The sequence below is a fragment of the Haliotis rufescens genome, unplaced genomic scaffold (genome assembly GCF_023055435.1).
Source record: "Haliotis rufescens isolate VD_foot unplaced genomic scaffold, xgHalRufe1.0.p SCAF_8, whole genome shotgun sequence".
Lineage (NCBI taxonomy): Eukaryota > Metazoa > Mollusca > Gastropoda > Lepetellida > Haliotidae > Haliotis > Haliotis rufescens.
In genome coordinates this window covers 4,381,974-4,406,275 of record NW_025964372.1, presented here as the reverse complement: position 1 = coordinate 4,406,275, position 24,302 = coordinate 4,381,974, and the positions used below count along the sequence as shown (strand labels likewise).

Below are 24,302 nucleotides of genomic sequence, written 5' to 3'. Positions count from 1 at the left end.
AAAATAACACACAGAGCAAGCACTATACAAAGCTGTTCGGAGATACAATCAAGATGTACGCTGATATCCGAAGAAGGAAATTTCATGTATTGATGACTATCTCTATCACCGATGTTGTCACTTTTCTGACATTCGACACTTCGCGTCAACTTTTGATACGTTAATTCGAACATTCGAGTATTAGGATGATTTCACAAGGAACGGTAGCGCCAGGGTTAACGGTGAGGTGAGGTGAGGTGAAATGGGGTTTAACGTCGCGTCCAAGATTATTGCACTTATATAGCGACGTGCATGCACGTGCATGTGTATGTGTGTGGCTTCTTGTGCTAGTCCGGACTGATGCCGATATATAGTGCTAATTCACTGAGATACCATGCCACAGTTTAACATGAATACCCCACTCAGACACAGAATACTGACTCCGAGCCGACCAGTCCTTGTTTTAGCCTCTTAATGCCGAGCGCCAGACAGGGTAACAACAAGTACCATCTTTTAACGTATTTTTGGTATGACGCGACTGGGGATCGAACCCCGGACCTTCCGCTCTCACGGAGGCGGTCCCAGGGTTAACGGGGAATCAATAACAACCATCTGAGAGAAATATTTATGCAAAGTCTGAGTTGTCCTGAATGTCCTACGATGAAATGTGGGAAGAGTGCTTCTCTCTCTCGAGTTACTACTCGATAAAGATACGAAACAAGTGTCTTCACATAGAGAGTTCAAATTCTTCATCGATAGTACCACTTCTCAGTGTCATGATCTTACACAAAACGATGAACAAATAAATGCCATATCTTAACTGAATTTGGACGAAAACGGCAGTAGATTTTTCTCCGACTAAAATGGGCTTTCCTCGCCGGATTCCGTATTTCCCATGCTTCGGATGTCGGACGGAATAAGTCTCGCCGTTTCTCGTGACGTGGTTATGTTCCGGTTTGACGTCACTTCCTCTTCTTCATCAAAAGGACCAATGTCGTTGTCACCCAAGCTAAATGGCTAAAAACATAGCTTACCATTAATTTTATTTTATCAATAAAGTGTTAAATAATAATAATAAATTTATATTGCGCATATTTCCACACCACTCAGGGGCATGCTCAAAGCGCCAATTCTACCCGGTCACTCGATCAGCGTGCACTCAACAATCATTCTCAGCTCCCTGGGGAGTATAAAACCCAAGCCGCTAGAAGCTTAACAACCACATTGCAATCTCATCCTACCGGGTACCCATTCACTGATGGGTGAACCTAGGCCAAGGTGACACCACACGTGTTACATGTGCTTCAGTGTGGGGCAGGACCGAAGCCCTAGAAACTCTCAGGAGCCAGGCAGCGACACGTGGTCACCCATCCAAAGACTCTCCGCGACCGACGTTGTTTAACTTAACTTAACTAAACTTAGATTGGTGATCTATGCGATACGTGTCACCACGTTCCACCACGTTTACAAAGACGTGAAGTCCACAGTTATATGACATGGTATAAACAATCGTCTTAAACAATAGAAATGCATATACCTTCCATGTAAATACCCACAAACTTTCAGACAAGTATAACAGATAGATAGGATGATTCTGATATTCAATACTAGTATTATGGCTAACTTACAAGTACTCGCTGATAGGAGCCGTAACATCTGTTGAGCACACACTTTGGTAGGCAGCAGCAAAGAGTCCCACAGATGGGGTAGATGTAGCGGGCGTCCACGTGGTGACCATTCCAACCTTAGAGATAAACGTGAGTGAGTACATGTAAACGCCACGTCGCGAGCTTGTTAAAGGAAGCCATCGATCGCTACCCAAAGACTGGAGGACCTAAAGTAACACGTGACCGACATACGGCAAATGGATTTTCCGTTTTACCCAGGGAACCCGGGGTGGATAAATACTTACAGGTAAACCAACTGACGATGACACCGGTGACAATCGACACCCCAACAGACACCGTCGGATACCAGAGGAAGGATAGACGGTAGATGAGTTTTATTCCCGTCCTGCAGGCACATGTTGTTATTTGTAAGTAAATAGCGCTCCAATCTCATTAAAATCAGATCTCAGTTATCGCTGCCGCTAAACAAAGATCTGAGGACATCCCATTACGTGTCACGTCAGAGCGACCTTTCGCGAACTTTGACCGACCACTGAAACGACTAACAAGAAGTCGACATCAGCCAATTAGAAAGCAGCTTTCTCGAGCTTTACGGCACTCGTTTCAACCTAGTGACTTCCATTTCAGACTATACTTGAAAAATATGTTGACACAGTTCTCGATTAAAATTTTGAAAACTGAACAAACGAACATTCCGGAATGTCTAATATATGGTTACGATTGTATGGCAGTGCTTCCAACGGACTGTGCAACGCCTCCTCCGTACAAATGTTTATCCCACGGAAGCGAGAAATAGACGATAATTTTAACGGAATCAATCGTTCGGAATACCCCGTTTTCACGTTTACGAGGTTGCAACATTGGAAAAGACATTCCGACTGTCACTTTCATGATCTGGTAAGCGACGCTTTGATCGGATGAAAGGTCGTTCTGACGTGACCCGTAACGGGATGACCTCAGATCTTTGTTTAGCGATAGCGAGAACTAAGATCTGATTTTAATGAGATTGATAGGGCTCTTGCTGAATAGAAAAATCAGAAGTTAAAGGATGGTATCAACTGCAAAACAAAATATATACCCATGTTTCAAAGTGGCTAAAAATGAAACAAACAGGAAATGATGTGATGGTTATGTATTTGATAAAGGTATCATTGCTGTGTTTTGAACCTTAAGTTTACCGTGTTTGGGGCTAATAACGTTTGTAATTTTTTGGTTAAATTCAATTTTCAAGTGAATATTTTCTTTTGCCCAGCAGTTCATGTCATGGTTTAGCAAATTTATATTCCAGACAAATTACAGTAAACTACGGTTATAACGAACACGCTTAAAACGAACTGACCGATATAACGAACTTAGTTTTTAGTCCCGGCCATTTGATGTATATATGCTTATAACGAACTACGGTTATAACGAACTAAAATTAGTGGTCCCTTTGAGTTCGTTATAACCGTAGTTTACTGTAATAACTTTCCAGACAAATTATATGATTGAATCTACAGTGAATCCCCATTAATACAGAAAGAACCATTCCTGTTGATGTCCTGATTACCAATATCCGCAATTGAGAATCGTGGTTGTTCTTTCCATTTCGTTATACAAGAGTCAGAGGATGCCAAATGCACCCCTCCCCACCTGCATTATATGCCGGGGGAATAATAAGGATAAATATTTTGTTGCACCAATACCAGTTTTCTTCAACGCCATGCAATTGAGTATGCGAAATGGCCATCGATGAGTTGAGGTAGCTGTATGTCAAAGTCTCATTGTGGACAACACATCCTGACGTGGATAGCGGTAACTCTGGTTGAGGCGCATGCGTTACAAAAGAGCCAATCGCAATCCAGAACGTCACTGCAGTACTGATTATCGTTGCACTTATTGCTCCCTGAAACAAAATCAAATTCATCCATCAACTTTACAAAAACAATCAGTTCACTGCCTTGAGGCTCATCTTCCTGAGGCAAGGGAGTTGACTAACTATCAAAGTCCAGTTGCCGAACTAGACTGGAATTTCGAGGTTGGATCGTAGTGTCACCAGTGGCTATTACGAGTTATGTCCCCTCATTGTCCATCCTACTGACCAATCAGTTTCCACCTATCATTTCACTTGCATTTGCTTCAAAAATGGCGGCGCCCCTCAAAACAACCTTATCGATAATCAAGATCTATATTGTAATAAAACGGGTCTTACCTCGCGAAGTGCATCAAATCAATTGAGCACCGTGATTAAAAACATGAAAAGACTTGCAAAATGTCTGTTGACCAGTTGATGGTACACATGCTTTGCAAATCCTGCAGTCGACCAAAATCTGCACGGCAGCTAACGAACCGGATGTCGCTTTTGATTGGACAATGTGTTAGTCCAGCTCGTCAGTTCAGCCAAAACACAACTCCGAAATTCAAGCCTAGTTCGGCAAGGGTGGAATCTAGACTTCCATAATCAGTTACCTCCTTGCATTGAGAAAACGTTTAAGGATAATGAGAAATGATGGCTCCAGTATGTCGCGGGTCTAGATAAATCCCTACACATGGTATGTTGTCTGCTCGATTGCAATTAATTGTGAGACTAACATGGTGCCGTTTGTGTGACTAGAAACAACAATAAATATTGCTGGGACTGTCGATTTCCCGAGTCTCGTATCTCTTTAGGACATATATCATTCAACTAACGTGTAGTTTGGTTACCTTAGAGTAAGTGAGTATGGTTTTACGCCGCTTTTAGCAATATTCCAGCAATATCACGGCGGGAATCACCAGAAATGGGCTTCACACATTATACCCATGTCGGGAATCGAACCCGGGTCTTCGGCGTGACGAGCGAACGCTTTAACCACTAGGCTACCCGACCACCCCTGGTTACCTTAGAGTTACATCCGGGGCAAAACATGCCAAGTAGAAACAGCCCCAACAGGGGGCCACCCGCCATCCCTAGCGCCGTGATCATGATCTGAAACAAGTGATATTTTGTCAGCAGTGACGTCATCCTCGATTATCCAGTGTTTTATATCTTCATTCTGGCATTTTCGCCATTCGCCACCACCCACGCAGGCGCCAATGTAGAGGCCATAAAATATCCGAATCGCGTGATGGGATTTGAATCACAAACCTTCTGATCTGAGGTCGGACGCCTTTTCCACATGACCAAAGAGGTGAACCCCGTCAGCAAGCTGACAAGGTAAGGATGTCATCTGTGGGATAACTCCTGCTACATATGGTTCAAACATTGGGGTTTGTAAATAGATATAGGCGTTAATGTACAAGTACTACTTAATTCCTATTCTATCATTTCCTTTTTTAAGACAATACATCAAAGAAAGGCATACATGATCAAGAATCTAGAATCCTGTTTGTTGTTTAACGCCGAACTCAGCAATATTCCGGCTATATTGCAGCGGTCTGTAAATAATCGAGTCTGGGCCAGACAATCCAGTGATTGACATCATGAGCATCGATCTACGCAATTGGGATACAATGACATGCATCAAACAAGTCACCGAGTCTGACCACCCGATCCCGTGAGTCGCCTCTTTCGACAAGCATATTCGCCTCTTACAATAAGCACGGGTTGCTGAAGACCAATTCTCAACCCGGAACTTCACGGGTCTTTTTCCTTTTTGATAAAGATGGTCAAGTGTATTGTTTCAGCAAATAGTCAAATACCTTACGTATAAATAAAACCGATATGGCAATGTACGTGAAGCGATGCGGTGTGGAATAGAAGCTATGCATCTCACCTGTAAAACTGTGTTCCCTAGAATTGATGATAAAAATGCCAATCCGATGACAATCACGCCTCCAAAAACGCCTGTTCCAAAATATATGTATCAGTGAATGAGCGTGTGGGGAATATCGCCGCATTGAACATAACGAACATTTCAACGTGTTTCAGCTTGAGTGAGTGAGTGAGTGAGTTGGGTTTAACGCCGCTTTTAACAGTATTCCAGTTATACCACGGCGTATCAGCTTAATGTGGGAGGAAGGCCCGAAGTGATGCAGGTCTGAGACGTTTACCACTTCGGTCAAACCCACGAGCACGGGAATGGTGCTGACAAACCTAGAAACATAATCGGGGCGAACCAGGATTCGAACCCACAATCATAGGTTTCTGGCGTGCCCAAGGGACGCAACTCTGCACAGCGAATCGCGGCGCCTTAGACGACTGGGCCATCTATTCCCCCGTGTCAGCTTGATGTTGGGAGAATGCCTGAAGTGGTGGTGTTGGACCCATGAAACCCATGATCACGGCTATGGTGCTGACAAACCTAGGAACACATATAATGCGAACCGGATTCGAACAGTCCGGTTTCTGGGACGCATAAGGGACACAATTGGCCCGTATTACTGTCAAATATAAACTGTCGACCAAGAGAAAGCATGCACAAGTGACTAAAATTGAAACCAACAATATGTTATATTCGGTGAGGTGAAGTGAAATGGGTATTAACGTCGCGTACAAGAGTATTGCACTTATATAGCGACTAGCATGCACGTGTGTGTGTGTGTGGCTGCTTGTACTAGTCAGGACTGATGCCGATTTATAGTGCTAGCACACTGAGATACCATGACGAAGTTTAACATGGATACCCCACTCAGACACACTGTACTGACTCCGAGCCGACCAGTCACCGGATCTCGCTCTCCGGGCGGACGCTCTACCACTAGACCACGGAGGCGGTCCAAATTATATTCGATGGTGATGTATTTGCTACGGGTATCATAGTGTGTTTTGGAACTTGTATGTGCCGTGCTTCGGCAAAATACTGATCAACACATCTAGTGCGTTCTAAGCTACTAAGCTATTAAGGCCCGGGGTTCGATCCCCGGCCGCGTCATACCAAAAGACGTTAAAAATTCTGTACTTGTTGTTACCAATTCTGGCGCTCGGCATTAAGGGGCTAAAACAAGGACTGGTCGGCTCGGAGTCAGTATTCTGTGTCTGAGTAGGGTATTCATGTTAAACTGCGGCAGGATATCTCAGTGAGCTAGCACTATAAATCGGCATCAGTTCGTACTACACACACACACGTGCATGCACGTCGCTATAAAAGTGCAATAATCTTGGACGCGACGTTAAACCCCATTTCACCTCGCAAATCCCGTGGAACCTGAGTTGGAATACACCCCACTGCTGGCACCATCCCGAGGCAAGGGCGCTAACTGTCCAGATTCCACCCTTGCCGAATTAGGCTGGAATTCCGGACTGCCTTTTTGGCTTTACTAACGAGTCTATGCATAGTCCAATCAAACTCGCGTGACGAACTAGACAGCCGGTTCGCAAACAACATGGATTTCAACGTGCAGATTTCGGTCGACTGCAGGATTTGCAAAGCATATGTACCGTCAACTGGGCGTCAACAGATATCCTGCAAATCTGTTTATGTTTTTAATCAAGATGCTCAAGTGATTTCACTTCGCGAAGTAAGACGCGTTAGATCTAGAATATAGATTTTGATTATCGATCAGATCGTCTTGACAGGGCGCCGCCATTTTGTTTGATCCAAATGCCAGTGACACGAAAGGTGGAATCTGATTGGTCAGTTGGAGGGACATAGAAGGGACATAACTCGTAATAGCCACTGGTGACGCTACGATCAAGCCTGAAATTTCAGCCTAGTTCGGCAAGAGTGGAAACTGTTTTTTTTATAATCAGTTAACTCCCCTGACAGGGAAAGATGACTTCATTCGTGACAAACTCGTGTTATTCCGGGACAAGCCGAAAAGCGACTCGTGTCCTTAATTCACGTATTTTTCCCCCATATATCATATATATTATAGATGTTATTTAAAACACCTAGGGACTTACGGTATTATACAGTATGATTGAACATATTTAACTATATCTTGGGTATATTCTTAGATGCACGGCATGTCAAATAAAAAAGTATTCCTGAGGGATTCTTTGACGAAGCACTTGAAGTCATACGCGCATTCTGAGTGGTTTGTCGTATTTTCGCACATAACATTCATCGACAGGGGTACGAGTCTTCTCGTGGGTTACGGAAAGAGCCGAGTGGTGACGAGATGCTTGCTGGTCGCAAGGCGCCGACATTTGATTGGGTGATCCTAGCCTCAGCGTCTTCCATGTCATCATATCGGCTACTATGGAGCTTCTCACGCGTTCACTGACTGGTGTGTCTTGTCTAGATTATTGTCAAGCCACCGTGATATATACTGAACCGCAAAAGAAACGTCAACCCAAGTAACATTGCATGAAAAGCTATCATTTAAATATCTGGGTAATTCTTGTCAAAGTTTCTAAAATTTAACATTACCTTGTCCGGAAAAATGAAATTTGATGATAAAAAACAAAGCAGATGACAATAAAACCGATCGCCAAAACACATCACGGTAACGGCCATGGTAACCAGATGCACGTGCAAATTCCGTGAGTTCCGTGCAAATTAAAATGCACATGCGTTCCCCCATTTCTTGCCCTATAAAAATCCACCCAGATCGGATAACATTCATTCGTTATTGAATTGCTACCACATGCCAAGATTGACAAGAAATCAGCGACACCAAGCCCTTGGACGACTGCAAGCTGGACAAACCGCCCGGCAAATAGCTAATGCACTTCAAGTCAACGTAAGGACCATATACAGGCTCCAGCAACGGTACCAGACCACCAAAACTACAGATGACCGACCACGTGGAGAAGAGTCCTCTTCTCAGACGAGAGCCGTTACTGTATCTCAACAGCAGATGGCAGAGAGAGAGAGAGTCTGGTGACGCCGCGGGGAACGTTATTCGGATGCTTGTGTTGTTGAGAGAGACTCGTGGGGTGGTCCGAGCATCATGGTGTGGGGTGGAATTGGTCTTGCACAGAGGGTCGGCCCTGTGGTCTTCCAAAACATCGGTCCAGGGAGAGGCAAAGGTGTCACAGCAGCTCGGTACATTGATCAAGTCTTGAGACCACCCGCCATACCTCATTTGGCACGTCGCCGCAACCACGAGTTTCAGCATGATAACGCCCGTGCCAACACTGCGAGAGCAACAAGAGACTTCCTCCAACAGAATGGCATCAGAACCATGCAGTGGCCTGCCCTCAGTCCCGATTTAAATCCCATTGAGCACATGTGGGACGAGATTCAAAGACGGCTGAATGAAAGGCCTACAACTGCAGCTGAACTACGTCAGGCGTTCCTCAGAGTGTGGGCTCAAGCGCCCATGGCCTTCATCAACCGCCTCGTCCATTCCACGTATCGACGTTGCACGGCAGTCATCAATGCACATGGCGGACACACGAGATAATAACTTGTGATGCCATTTTCTCAGAGACCAGTGTTGTGTTTCACTTTATAAACATTTTTCACTTTAATTTCAACCTTGGTGATCAGTTATGCCAAGTTTCTTGATATGTCTCAAGTATGTTTACAGTGTTTGGACAAATAAGGTTTCTCATATATCTATCCATGGTGACGTTTCTTTTGCAGTTCAGTATAGGTGGTAAAATAGGTGACTGAGGCTTTAAACAACATTCACAACATTCTCGCGCCGCCCCTCCCACTTTACCTAGTAGTTTGGCCAGCCAGGCCTCCGTGTTGGGGGACAGGGATTTCTTGCACCCCTCAAGACACGGCTTAATAATGTCCTCCAATAACGTGATTGACGTCGCGTTCAGACAAGATGATATGGAGCTGTAGAAAGTGAAAGAAAATCTTTATTTAAAAAAAATAATTTTTTCATCATCATTGGGTCACTTGAGTGAAAATGAATTTCATTTGTCGATAGTACTGAATTGAAGTTAAAGATTTTGCGGAAGGTTTTAAAAAAACACTTTTTAAAATTTATTTTCTTCATACCTTCATATATAAAAAAAAGACCCGTGAAGAGCCGGGTTAGAATAGGTTAGAAACCCATTCTTGTCGTAAAAGTTTTAATGCATGTCATCGTATCCCAATTGCGTGGATCCATACTCATTATATCAATCACTGGATTGGCTGGTCCAGATTCGATTATTTACAGACTGCTGTCATATAGCTGGAATAGTGCTGAGTGCGGCGTTAAACAACAAACAAACAAACAAAATCATATATAAAAATACCGCAAAACAAGTAAATTCGTCTGGACCTCGGACTTTCACACACCTGAGAGCTGCCGCGAAAATACAGGCCACAAACAGGCCGGGTACGCCTTTCATCTGACCGAGAGTGTCCATCGCGAGGAAGGGCAGTAACTGAGGAGAGAAAAGAGGAGACGTTAACTGGGACATAGGCATATGAGTTGGTTTGGTTTAACGCCACGGGGGCACATCGCCTAAGGCGCCGCGATTCGTTGTGCAGAGTTGCGTCCCTTGGGCACGCCAGAAACCTATGATTATGGGTTCGAGCCCCTATTATGTTTCTAGGTTTGTCAGCACCATACCCGTGCTCATGGGTTTCACCGAAGTGGTAAACGTCTGAGACCTGCATCACTTCGGGCTTTCCTCCCTCATTAAGCTGACACGCTGTGATATAACTGGAATACTGTTAAAAGCGGCGTTAAACCCAACTCACTGAAAAGTATTTCAGTTATATCATAGTGTTTCAGCTTGATAGAGCAGGAAAGCCCGAAGTGATGCAGGTCTGAGACATTTACTACTGACGTGAAACCCGCGAGTAAGGTGGTCATGTCCAGACCCATCTAGGATTCGAACCACTGAGATGACACAGCTATTTGTGAATTTTACGATGTCCATTCCAACTCCGATGTATTTTTTAGTTAACTATAAACTCGACAAAAGAACTTTATTTTTTAAATTTTAGGTCAAAAATATTGAGGACAATATAAGTTTGGCATTTATTCCAGACAATCCAGTGACCGATATCATGAGCACCGCCCTCCGTCGCCGTTGTACAACCAGGACACCATCCTGACCACGTGATTCATCAAGTCGACTCTCATGCCAAGTATATACAATGTAGGTTACTGCGGACCTATTCGAACCCGTGAAGATCCGGGGTAGAATAAGTCTTCAGTAACCCATGCTTGCCGTAAAAGGCGACTATGCTTGTCGTAAACGGCGACTAACGGGATCGGGTGGTCAGGCTCGCTGACTTGGTTTAAAAATGCGTGGATCGATGCTCATGATATTAATCCCTGGATTGTCTGGTCCAGACGCGATTATTTACAGACCGCCGTCATATAGCTGGAATATTGCTGAGTGCGGCGTTAAAAAACAAACCTAACCTATTCGAAACCGGAATCTCCAAGGGGATATACATGGATGCTGATCATTTTTTTTTTATTGTTGAACGCTGCACTTAGCAATATTCCAGCTGTATGACGGCGGTCTGTAAATTATCGGTCTGAACCAGATTATCCAGTGTTTGACATCATAAGCATCGATCTACGCAAATGGGATACGATGACATGCATCAATCAAGCCAGCTTTAGCCATCCGGAACGTGGAAATTTAGCGTGCATTGCTGGAGTCCTATTTGACGGCGGTCTGTAAATAATCGATTCTAGACCTGACAATCAAGTGATTGACATCATGAGCATCGATCCACGCAATTGGTATACGATGACATGCATCAACCAACTCAGCGAGCCTGACCACCCGATCCCGTTAGTCGCCTCTTTCGACAAGCATAATTGCCTTTTACGGAAAGCATGGGTTGCTGAAGGCCAATTCTAACCTGGATCTTCACGGATTTTATCCCTATCGGTTTATTGCATTGATAACACTATTCATTCCACGACAATAAGTAAGTTTTGTTTCACACAGGCTTCAGCCATGCGGAACGTGGAAATTTAGCGTGGACTGCTGAAGTCCTAATCTGAGCCGGATCTTCGCGGGTTATCTGTGTACCAGGGCACGTTTACAATTTCTGTGAAATCCATGATCACAGAGTACAGGCATACTCAGGAGTCCAGTAAACTGAAAGAAGTACCTGATCATTTGAGATTATCTGCCCATTCAACAAGGGGTCACAGCTCCGGTAGGTGGCGTAAATCACAAGGCCGGTCAAGCATACAAGGGAGATAAGTAGGAAAGTGGCCGGAAGGCTGATGTACAGGGCGCTGACGAAACGAAATTTGTCATTTGAGAATAACGTTGCAATTTACAATCTGGTGACAAAAAGCCAAATAGAAATTGCAAAATCAACATTTAAACAGTTGGCTAGTCTTATCCAAGGAGTGCAATAGAATCTACGTCTCTAGACCATTGCCTTTAACATACCGACTCACTCGCAAAGAAAATTGCGACTATTTTACAGACTTTCGAAAGGCGGAATTTTGTTTTCCACAAAAGAATATTTACATAAAAATAAAATAAATTAGGTCAAAATATTAATTGATTTTAGCTTTAACAACCCCTCAAAACACACAGTTCCACTTCATGAAATTAAATGAGAAGTAGAAAGTATGTTTATAAGCGTATCGTCTTTTTGAGAATAAATGAAATAAACAAAACAATGTCTACTTGAATTATCTTTCAAGCACAAATCTAACTTACATCTGAGAGTTCTTCACATTCTTGATGGCCATGTATCTCTGTAGCATCGTCTGATTGGCTCCATAGATTGTCAGCTGACCAATGAAACTGCCGAACACAGCTCCCCACACCGTCAGTCTCGTAAAGGGGCTCGGGTCAAAACTGATAAAGAGCAATGATAGTTGTCATGATGTGAATCAATAGCTCGGTATGAAGTGAGGTGAGGTGAATAAGGGTTTAACGTCGCGTCCAAGATTATTGCACTTATATAGCGACGTGCATGTACGTGTGTGTGTTTGTGTGGCTGCTTATACTAGTCCGGACTGATGCCGATTTATAGTGCTAGCTCACTGAGATACCATGCCGCAGTTTAACATGAGTACCCTACTCAGACACAGTCTACTGACTCCGAGCCGACCAGCCCTTGTTTTAGCCCCTTAATGCCGAGCGCCAGACAGGGTAACACCACGTACCATCTAACGTCTTTTGGAATAACGCGGCCGGGGCTCGAACCCCGGACCTTCCCCTTTCCGGGCCGATGCTCTACCACTAGACCACGGAGGCGGTAAAATATACTTGGAATGAGGTGGTCTTACATATCCTCAGGGGGACAATAAGTTTACGCTAAGTTTGACAACATGCAATCAATTGCATGTTGATAGAATTGTACAGGGTGTCGCAAATCAGGCGAGACACTGTTTCTACGACGAAGTGTCCGTCTTGTGCTGAAAGTGATTATTGGTTTTGTCTGATAACGTTTCTTCGTGTTTTTAATTCTTCATTAGATAAACCTAACTCACTTATTGCATCGACAAATAACGGCATCCATATCACGTGACTTCATATCCGCGTCATCATTATCTGTGCTGTTGTTGTCGCGACAGGAAGCAGGATTTAGCAAATATGTACCCGGATTTCGGATGTGCGGTCGCGTTGGGAAACGGAATTGAAGACAATAAATCAACAAACCTTCGGATTGGTTCCATGAATTAAGGTACACTAACACGGATATGTGTAGAACTATTTAAGGGATACCCTAGACTAACATTTAGTCTATGAAATCTTATATAGGGCAATACCCCTCTCGACTCTAAAAATAAAAAAATAATTTTCCCTATGATGATTTCATAGAGCTAGCTAGAGCTGGCTAGACTTGCTTTTGTATACGTTTCTTCTTACGATTGTGTATGGTTTTTTTCATAAAATAAACATATTCCAGTCATGGTCTTGGACCATGGATACCCCAACGAAACGCGTTTCATTCTCAACTATATCTAACGTAAAATTTATATTGAACAGCGACCATTGTCCATAATACCTCTAAATGAGGCCACGGGTGGCCCAGTCGTCTAAGGCGCCGCGATTCGCTGTGCAGAGTTGCGACCCTTGGGCACGCCAGAAACCTATGATTGTGGGTTCGAATCCCGGTTCACCCCAATTATGTTTCTAGGTTTGTCAGCACCATACCCGTGCTCGTGGGTTTGACCGAAGTGGTAAACGTCTGAGACCTGCATCACTTCGGGCTTTCCTCCCACATTAAGCTGACACGCCGTGATATAACTGGAATACTGTTAAAAGCGGCGTTTAAACCCAACTCACTCACTCACTCACTCACTCTAAATGTTATTCCTTCATCGCGACGATTCGGTACAGATGCCAGAACATTTATCAAGCATTTATGCGTCTCATTTTACGAAGTGAGGGAGTGAGTTGAGTTTTAACGCCGCTTTAAACAGTATTCCAGTTATATCACGGCGTGTCGGCTTAATGTGGAAGGAAAGCCCGAAGTGATCCATGTCTCAAATGTTTACCGTTTTGGCACCCACATAGAAACATAACAAGGATCCTAACCCGTAATAATAGGTTTCTGGTGTGACAAAGAGACGCAACTCCTTGCAGCGAATTGCGGCGCCTTTTTGAGTGAGTGAGTGAGTTGTGTTTAACGCCGCTTTTAACACTATTCCAGTCATATCACGGCGTGTCAGCTTAATGTGGTAAGAAAGCACGAAGTGATGCAGGTCTCAGACGTTTACCACTTCGGTGAAACCCACAAGAACGGGTATGGTGCTGACAAACCTAGAAACATAATCGGGGCGAACCGGGATTCGAACCTACAATCATAGGTTTCTGGCGTGCCGAAGGGACGCAACTCTGCACAGCGAATCGCGGCGCCTTGGACGACTGGGTCTCACGTACCACGCTCTTAGAGAAACTTAAATCCATTCGCCAATACTATCTTCATCCCAGTGGCTGACAAACGTTCCAGCATCTCTCTACCGTGTCATCTTTAAATACTTTGCTTACAGAATCAAATTATTACAAAACATTGTCACCGATTAAGTGTAGGGTATTTGAGGAATGTTGTCCAGTGTTACGATCGCTTTGTCAATCGTCGCCTAGAAAAGGTAATCATCGAGTCATTCTAAATGTTCTTGAAGACCTAAGGTAACACATGACCAAAATCCTCAACGTGGGAAATCCCTTTTGGCTCACATCAGCAGTATATTTGATTAAACGTATCTCGCAGAAGACAAATTATTCGAAAAAAACATTGTGTCGTTTTTGTAACACAAAATGTTATGCTACACCCGCGCCGATTATGAAATAGTCACCCTTTAGCGAAACGTTTCATAAAAACGTAAAACTTTAATGCCAGAGAATACAAATCTCGATTACCGGCCGATATAAAATGGCAAAATAGCGCTGGAAATTACATGAAAAACTAAAAATCAGTGATGACACCATGTGTATCACAGTTTTTGAGAACATATAAACTTACTTTAAGAAGTTGATCCTCTCTCCAAGCTCAGCAACGCTCCATACGTGAGCGAGTCCTCCCAGACGCTGGCACCCAATGACAATGAGAGCGATAAGTCCGCCAATGACAATAAATGTCTGGAAGGTGTCTGTCCACAACACTGCGCGGAGACCTCCCTGGAAAGGTGAGTTAATATTGGTTAATACTGGTTGTAGTCCTATTAAAAAATAGTGTGTGTGTTTTTTTTGTTTTTTTTTTGTTGTTGTTTAACGCCCCACTCACCAATATTCCAGGTATTTGACGGCGGTCTGTAAATAATCGATTCTAGACCTGACAATCCAGTGATTGACATCATGAGTATCGATCTACGCAATTGGTATACGATGACATGCATCAACCAACTCAGCGAGCCTGACCACCCGATCCCGTTTGTCGCCTCTTTCGACAAGCATAATTGCCTTTTACGGAAAGCATGGGTTGCTGAAGACCAATTCTAACCCGGATCTTCACGGATTTTATCCCTATTGGTTTATTGCATTGATAACACTATTAATTCCACGACAATAAGTAAGTTTTGTTTCACGCAGGCTTTAGCCATCCGGAACGTGGAAATTTAGAAGCGGTCACAGTCATCACAGTTGAATATTGATACTGAATAGTGAGTGAGTAAGTATGGTTTTACGCATTGTACCCATGTCGGGAATCGAACCCGGGTCTTCGGCGTGACGAGCGAACGCTTTAACCACGGCTGGTAAATCAATCTATATTTAACTACTGACAAAATGCAAATCGAGGATACGTTACCATTGACGTGTAAAAGGTGACGACACTGCCGACGGTGACAATTGACACCCACAAGGGCAGTCCCGTCACTGAAATCAAAATGGAGGATTGTGAACTTTCCTATGACACGGTATTTAGGCATGTACGTGCACTGAAACGTTGATAATTCGATCTAACTTTACACATTGATTAACTATCGCTATCATGTGATTATTGTAAGGCTGCCTTGGAAAATATAGAAATGAAATCGATCTAATAAACATAACAACAAACATGAAAGGATTATCATATATATATCATATAGTATTTCCTCTATTAAGGACCTCATCTGGGATAAGGATTTAAGGTAGGAGACGGGTCTCTATAAACATCTTCCCGAGGAAAGAATGTTTACAAGCAGAAAATGAAGACGTTACCTTGATATAGGCTACTGGACAATTCATTCCTCTAGGAGATGCCATTAAGGGCCGTTTCAGATATGAAGCGGTTTATTTCTCGAAATTTCATCTGAATACCACAAAGTTTACTGATCTGGTCCCATCAGCAGGACATGATAATAAGAGTCAGAAGTATGCGAAGTTTGTAAGAGCCCGGGCTCTAGCGATTTGAGAATAGCTGCAAAATTGCCGATGTGGCTTTAAACAAAGCTGATACAACAAGGGGACATACTTGTTCCTATTCCTTTTTCCAAAATGGGGCAAATAACCCTATTCCCGCAATGAGATGGTAGCTTACCTTGATTCAGAGCAAGGGAGGGTGCATACAAAACCACAGCCATATAAAGTAGCTGAAAATGATCAAAATCTTGACAAGATATAATACATTGAGATCTCTCGCAATCAACATTTAAATCAGCTAGATTTGCATATTGTCGAATACAAACATGGAAACTGTGACTACAGTTTGAAGGTAATGATGAGTGAATGTAGCTGTTAGCATTAAGATTCTTTCTTTGTTATCCATTAAAAGTGTGAGTGAGTATGGTTTTATGCCGCTTTTAGCAATATTCCAGCAATATCACGGCGGGGGACACCAGAAATGGGCTTCACACATTGTACCCATGTCGGGAATCGAACCCGGGTCTTTGACCTTCCCACACCTTTTCACATAGATGCAATATTACATACACCAAAAATTATATCAACTTTTAATTTAAAAAAATCCTCCGCTCTGTGTAAATCAAATGTAAAAGACAACCAAAATCGTCGTTTTCAAGGTGCAAGAATAATTTCCAAAGTTTTTCGTGTTTGAATATTGAGTCTTATTTGCAAAATTTGAAACAAATTATGACATTTGTGGGCCAAGCATTGATCGGAATGGAACAGGAAAATCATTAAGTTCCAGTAACCAGACGTTTAGGAAAGATGTCGTGGGAAAGCTATGCACTAACTACAGGGCTGCGTAAAAAAATAAACATTTCTCGCACGTGAGGCATAAAATTTAAGAAATATTTCTGAAATTGGTAATGAAAAAGTGAACAGGTAAACAAAATTGCCACAAGCACTTGTCTTAAAACAGGACACCCATGATCTAAAGTGACGCCCCTTTTTTAGCCTTCTAACGCATAGTGACATAAGATATCATAATGTACTTACCATCTCTATCGTAAATATAACGGAGGCGATATATCTCGCCGTTCGGCAGAATCTCAATTCTAAATACTGAAACAAAATAATAATGATCTCATTCAAGTGTCGGTGAGGGGTGAGTGAATTCGGTTATATTACCACGTGGGTGGGTGAGTATAGCATAAAGCCGGTAATATTACGACTTCAAGTGAGTGAGTTAACTTCAAAGCCGCTTGTTCGGTTATACACATATCAAGACGTCTATGCTTCATTTAATGGGTTCAAAAGAAAGCGCAGGTTATGAAAGGTTCCATTTTGGTAAAAGAAGCGATCACGGGTTAAGTGCTAACATCATAATCGGTCGAATCTTGGATTCGAACACAGAACTAGTGGATCCAGGTGGGACTAAGAGACACAATTGTGCAAAGTGTGTAAAAAATGCACCGCTAAATAGCTCAGGCAAAAAACAAAATAGCGATCGAATATTAATATTGGCCAAGTCAAAACAGAATATATTCATCAAGAAATATTGTTAGCGTTAAGATAGGAATAACGCCGGCCAGTGTGTGGGAGCCAAACAGACGGGGCCGTTTCAAGGGCGACAGAATGGTATCATCTCAATGGACTGTTCACTCGCACAGGTCATCCAATATTCGGGAGATGACCTCTTTTGTGTATTTGACATATACTTCAGTTTGTTGTTGGTTCATTTAAGAGTTGCGAATTTATGAAATTACGTAATCCAAAAAATGATGTGTGTTGTTTATCTTATTGAGGAGTAGGGTTTCAGATCGTTTCATTTTCTAGGACAGTTTCTAATTGTCATCCAAATTGCCCTTAAGATGCTATAAGAATGTTCAATAAAAAGTTAATAAAATCATGAGAACGTCCTATTGCCATTTGTCTGTAGCAAAATCAATGGAGCTATACACTTGAAAATTGCATTACAAACGTTACTTGGCTGAAAACAATCGCCTGTTGTGAGATACGCATTGATAAGATGCATGTTATATCGTATAGGAGAGTGCAGGCTAAAACGTCACCGATTTCTCGGACTAAAACGGCACCTCATTTGGCAAAAACGGCTGCCATTTGTCGGGGAAAACGTCACCTCTATGTTTAATAACGGTAAGAACGATTTATGTTGTAGTTTCTATGCTATATTTGCATGCTATATTGAAGAAAATAGTATTTATATGATACCCGTTTTAAATACATGAAGATAGAAAAACATTTCTTTCCTTTTCAGCCACCATTAAACATGGATGTATACTTTCAGGTATTGATATTTCAGATACCCATACGTAATACGTTTTCTATAATATATTTATAGTATAACCTGCAATTGTGTATTCAAATAAATGCGTAATGGAACGTTACCTGGTAAGCACTTGACAACCCCATGTCGTGAAAAAATGGAAGGAAAATATGACAGGTGACCGGGTAGGTTAGAATACCGGCCAGCGCCACCATCCAATACCCGGTCCCGAACAGGTATATCTCTGTGGGTATCCCCAATACAGTGATGGCGGACATGTAGCTAGCGATGAGGGACATAGCAACGGGGAATATTCCCATTTCCCGCCCTCCCATCAAAATGTCGTCTGCTGTTGCCTTTTTCGTCTGCCATTTTTCTTTGATCACATAATAAACTCCAATGAGCGCCGATGCTGCTAAGAGTCCGATGAAGATGCAGTAATCAAGGATGCCGAAGGTAGTCGCCATAGCTGTGATAATTTGATAATTCTTTCCAAAAAGAATTTCCCGGATTGCGTGTTCCTGAATATATTTCTAATTGTTCACAACGAAAGCATTATTCTAGTTTACACCGCCTGTTGTCTTTAAAACTCAGTGTTCCTGGATCCAGATCACATGTTACGATATCTCGATCCCAATTCATCACAAACATACACTAATATCCGTCCACGGAATTTCCTATAGGCCTCTCTATACGCCGCTTGCTCCTCGATATAACGCAAATGGAGCTTGAGACGTCACGTGTTTCGGGTATACCGCTGGTGTCAAGGAATTTACATGCAAGTACTTGCCAAGTTGTGTCGAGTGCTTATGTCTATAAATGCAAATCACAACATCGTCTGTAAACAATAGTATCGACAATAGTTGCAGAAAACTGTCCTATTGTCTTTGTAATCTGGGACAACCTTCACCTCGAGTCCTGAGCCCTATTAAAAGGCGTGTCGTAATTGCTATGAAAGAGCCCATGTTGTTCACAGGTCTAATGGATTAATGCGAAAACAAATATAAGACCATTCAGAGGCTCCATGTGGAGATATTTATGATTCAACTCTATCTATGACAGGAGATTTTACTATCGCGGATGCTATTGTGTAACGTTTTACAATGGACATACTTGGAGATTATATAAAAGAAAAGGTTAATCCACTATACGTCGAAACTTAGAGGACTAAAAGAGATTAGTGTCACCAAATCAGTTGAGTCTGTGTCATTAATCCTTCCAAACATATTTTTTGAAAATTATTACTAAGTATTGCTGGGATTTGCAAAAAGCGGCGTAAAACAATACTCATCAAACCAACCGGGTTATTACTTACATTGACATGTTTTGTATCAATACAACACATTTACTATCTTCGATAGCGTTGTGGTTAGACACCTGGTGGTATCGAAAAAAATCAGTACACAGAAATCCTATCAATTTTGAAAGAGTAAGTGAGTTGGGTTTAGCGCCGCTTTTAACAGTATTCCAGTTATATCACGGCGTGTCAGCTTAATGTGGGAGGAAAGCCCGAAGTGATGCAGGTCTCAGATGTTTACCAGTTCGGTGAAACCCACGAGCAAAAAAAAAAAACCTAGAAACATAATCGGGGCGAACCGGGATTCGAACCCACAATCATAGGTTCCTGGCGTGCCCAAGGGACGCAACTCTGCACAGCGAATTGCGGCACCTTAGACGACTGGGCCCCCGTACATGAATGAACCCTTTATGCCATCTTGGAACCCGCCCTGTTTCGCTGACGATGTTCATTAATGTTGACAACTAAACTAAACAAACCATGCTTGCCGTAAGAGGCGACTAACGGGATGGGGTGGTCAAGCTCGCTGAGTTGGTTGATGCAGGTCATCGTATCCCAATTGCGTAAATCGATGTCCATGATGTCAATCACGGACTTGTCTGGTCCAGAATCTATTATTTACAGACCGCCGTCATATATGTGGAATATTGTTGAATGCGGCTATTGTGAGTTACCCAAATCATTAATTTCTTATGACACAAGAGTGTGAAGTCAGTTTAGCGTGAAGCGCTCGTTAAATCTTCCACACTGTGCATGTTAGCAATTATAAAACAATTTGAAAATCGTCGAACAAATGCACACGATCTGTTGCCAAGTCTCAAAGTGGTGACATAGGTAATAAAAATAATTTGGCACCGTTTCTCGTTCTGCCGAAATATCGGATAGAAAATGATACTTGTTATTTTCATCAAACCGCTGTTATGAATCTGAAAAGGGGCGGTCGGGTAGCCTAGTGGTTAAAGCGTTCGCTCGTCACGCCGAAGACCCGGGTTCGAATCCCGACATGGGTACAATGTGTGAAGCCCATTTCTGGTGTCCCCAGCCGTGATATTGCTGGAATATTGCTAAAAGCGGCGTAGAACCAAACTCACTCACTCACTATGAATCTGAAAGCTCCCTGTGGCTATGTTTGTCGTAAGAGGCGACTAACGGGATCGGGTGGTCAGGCTCGCTGGCTTTGTTGGTGCATGTCGTCGATCACAATTGCTTTGATCGATGTTCATGTTGTCAATCACTGGATTGTCTGATCCAGAATCGATCACTTACAGACCGCCGTCATATACCTGGAATATTGCTGAGTGCGGCGTTAAACAAAAAAAACAAAACAAAAAAACAAATGAAAGCTCCCCAGCTGTGTTTCTCTCTATACGGTTATCCTTTTCCAAGAGTAGGCACACAGAATGCAGCCCTTTACTGTGAGGCTAACAGTTTATCAGACATGCCAACTGTTGCTTCCGAATATCTCAGAGCTTTGCCACTTAAAGATAAGAGAGCGGGGATCTCTATGTACTCGAAAACCAGTGTCCTGAATCCTGCATGTGTCCTGTTACATTCGGAATGTCGTTGTCCTATCTTTACGGCATATACTTACTATGCTCTAGTTGCCATGACAACGGAAATACATAATTGACATGTCACTATGGATGATGTTGCATTCATAGTTACGTTTACTCATGAAGATCCGTGTGGAGAATAGGTCTTCAGCAACCCATGCTTGCCGTAAAAGGCGACCATGCTTGTCGTCATTCGTCACCACTCGCCCCTTTCCGTAATTCAGCTTGTCCTGGAAAAACACGAGTTGGTCACGAATGGCTTGTCGTTAGAGGCAACTAACGGGATCGGGTGTCAGGCTCGCTGATTTGGTAGATGCATGTCATCGTATCCCAATTGCGTGGATCGGTACTCATGATGTCAATCACTGGATTGTCTTGTCAAGACTCGATTATTTACAGACCTCCATCGTATAGCTGGAATATTGCTGAGTTAAACAACAAACAAAACGTTTTCTCACATGAGTGAGTTGGGTTAACGCCGCTTTGAACAGTATTCTTCACTGCGACGTGTCTGCTAAACGTGGGAGAAAGCCCGACGTGATGCAGGTCTTAGACGTTTACCACTTTGGTGAAACCCACGAGCATGGATATGGTGCTCACAAACCTATAGAAACATAATCGGGGCGAACAATCTTATGTGTCCGGGGTAGTCTAGTGGTTAAGCGTTCGCTCGTCACGCCGAAGACCCGGGTTCGATTCCCCATATAGGTATAATATATGAAGCCCATTTCTGATATTGCTTGAATATTGCTAAAAGCGGCGTAAAACCATACTCACTATTCAATAACGATTACCGCATAAATCTCACTATAAACTTGTCCCCCAAGTTGTTTCTCCGATATTCCAAAATGTCAAAGTAGTAATTAAGATAAAACGTTGAATGGTGTTTTACGCCGCAATAGGGGAGGTCGGGTAGCCTAGTGGTTAAAGCGTTCGCTCGTCACGCCGTAGACCCGGGTTCGAATCCCGACATGGATACAATGTGTGAAGCCCATTTCTGGTGTCCCCCGCCGTGATATTACTGGAATATTGCTAAAAGCGGCGTAAAACCATACTCACTCACTCATTTACGCCGCATTATTACATTTTCCAGCATCAGCGCGGAGTCATGTTAAGAAATAATCGAAAATAATCATGACACAAGTGGACAGACATTTCCTGAAGAAACATTAAATCATTTGTTTGATTTACGGACAGCAGGGCTTGTGAAAAATACCGAGCAAGCCTACATGTATTTGAATGGTTGACCTTTAGAAGAGCTTAGTGGATCCACGTATTTGAAAATACAGGAGAATTGAACAAATATGCTTGACGTCGACATTTCTCGGAGGGTGTAATCCGCGAATAAACATTATTTAGTTACCATGGTTACGATCTATAGTTGCCCAGGCCTACATCCCGTCTGAAGGACAACTTACAACAACACGTCCTTGGTTCGTTGCACCTTGTCGTTGTCTATCCCAGTGAAAACAACAAAAACAAAATTATGTTAACAACAATATTTATTCCTTGCTTACTTATACTGGTCTCATTGTGAGCGAGTTGGGTTTAACGCCCTTTTTAACAGTATTCCAGTTAAAGTAGACACAATTTATGGTTAACAACTTCTTTAATATTGTAAAGGCGACGTTTCGGTATAGATCCTATTACCTTTGTCAAGCAGGACTGAGGATGTTATTGTTGCATTAGGTGTTTAAGACAGACAGACAGGCAATAGTTTATTAACGTCTCACTCCTGTTCATACATAAAACAGCTTTATACAACTTGACATAGATAGAATGTACAGAACCATTCAATAGAATAATGAGAGACGAATTATCACAGACTTTATACATAAATGATATAAAGATGATATAGTAAAAAGTTATCAATATAAAAGATGTTTTCTACGATTAAGAATTAAAAAGCAGACTTTGGCAAGTATAAAACACACACTGGAGTCACTGAAAATAAAACAAAGTTTGTCGATATCAGGTATATCTAAAAAATTTAGATTTAGCAATACATTCATTAAAAAGAGTTGCCCTGATATCATCATATAATACGCAGTGAAACAAAACATGGACCTCGTCCTCTACGCTGTCATTACAGTGAAAACATTTTCTATTATTGACAGGTACACCTTCGTATCGACCGGTTTCCACTCGAATAGGAGCCACGCCACATCTAAACTTGGCTAGTGCCGATCTATAGTTTCTGGGCATCTTATTTGAAACATAGTATTCTGTCCCATATACTTGTTTGTAACATCCATACATTCTCAATTTATTAAGCCCATTTCGCCCCTCTTCCTTTCTTAACATATCACTCCAACGGGTAACATATTCATTTTTACACCATTGTTCCACCTGTGTACAAACAGAAAAATTTATCAATAAAACCTGTGGCGTTTAATAGATGTCCTAAATCCATATTAGTAAACTTCTTTCTTACCCTACCATTCCAATTTTTACAACCATTTACAGCGTATCTATCAGCCCAGTTAAGAGGTTGCCTTCTGCCTAAGCAATTTCGGCTGACCTGTCCCTCTTTGGGACTCCTGTGTGTGAGTAGGGTACACATATCTATTGTGAGTTTGGTGTTCACATAATTTCTGTTTTTGTATTGATATGATTTCTATTTTCTTATATTGTTATTTCATTTTTATCCTTAGCTGCTCTGTTTATAAACGTTCGAGTAGCTGTCCATCTCTCAGAAATAGAGATAGTTTGGCCTTCGCTATTGCATCTCTTGGCTTTAGGAGATCTATGACAGATAGCGGATCTAACTGCAATTCTTGTTTTAACCTAGCCCGGGCTGGGGCGTGGTCTTGACATTCTAGTAACACGTGAGCAATGGTTTCAGCTTGATTGCAAGATGAACAAACCTTGTCATAGTGCTTTTTGTGACAGAGTCTGAGGCGTGAGATGGCAATTTCAATTTTCCTTTCATTTGAGTATAGTTTGGCTATTGTTGGACCTTGGGTTGAATTTTGTATAGCCATCTGCCAATCTTACTTGCGTCCCATAGGGCTTGCCATCTTTCTGCTATAGAGGCTTTGATTTTGCTTTTTATCAA

The 24,302-nt window shown here is 42.4% G+C and overlaps 1 protein-coding gene across 1 annotated transcript; it reads right to left on the bottom strand.

Moving 5' to 3' along the window:
• Window positions 1-590: 590 nt before the first annotated feature.
• Window positions 591-19,286, bottom strand: LOC124112338 (sodium-coupled monocarboxylate transporter 1-like). The gene is made up of 15 exons (XM_046472406.2): window positions 18,517-19,286; window positions 17,164-17,229; window positions 16,304-16,355; window positions 15,590-15,657; window positions 14,807-14,961; window positions 12,049-12,189; window positions 11,483-11,612; window positions 9,695-9,783; window positions 9,120-9,244; window positions 5,342-5,412; window positions 4,468-4,554; window positions 3,293-3,492; window positions 1,892-1,992; window positions 1,608-1,723; window positions 591-996 (listed from the first exon to the last, which is right to left on the bottom strand). The coding sequence occupies exons 1-15, from the start codon at window positions 18,859-18,861 to the stop codon at window positions 838-840; spliced, it is 1,905 nt and encodes a 634-aa protein (XP_046328362.2). The 5' UTR covers window positions 18,862-19,286; the 3' UTR covers window positions 591-837.
• Between the last annotated feature and the right edge of the window lie 5,016 nt (window positions 19,287-24,302).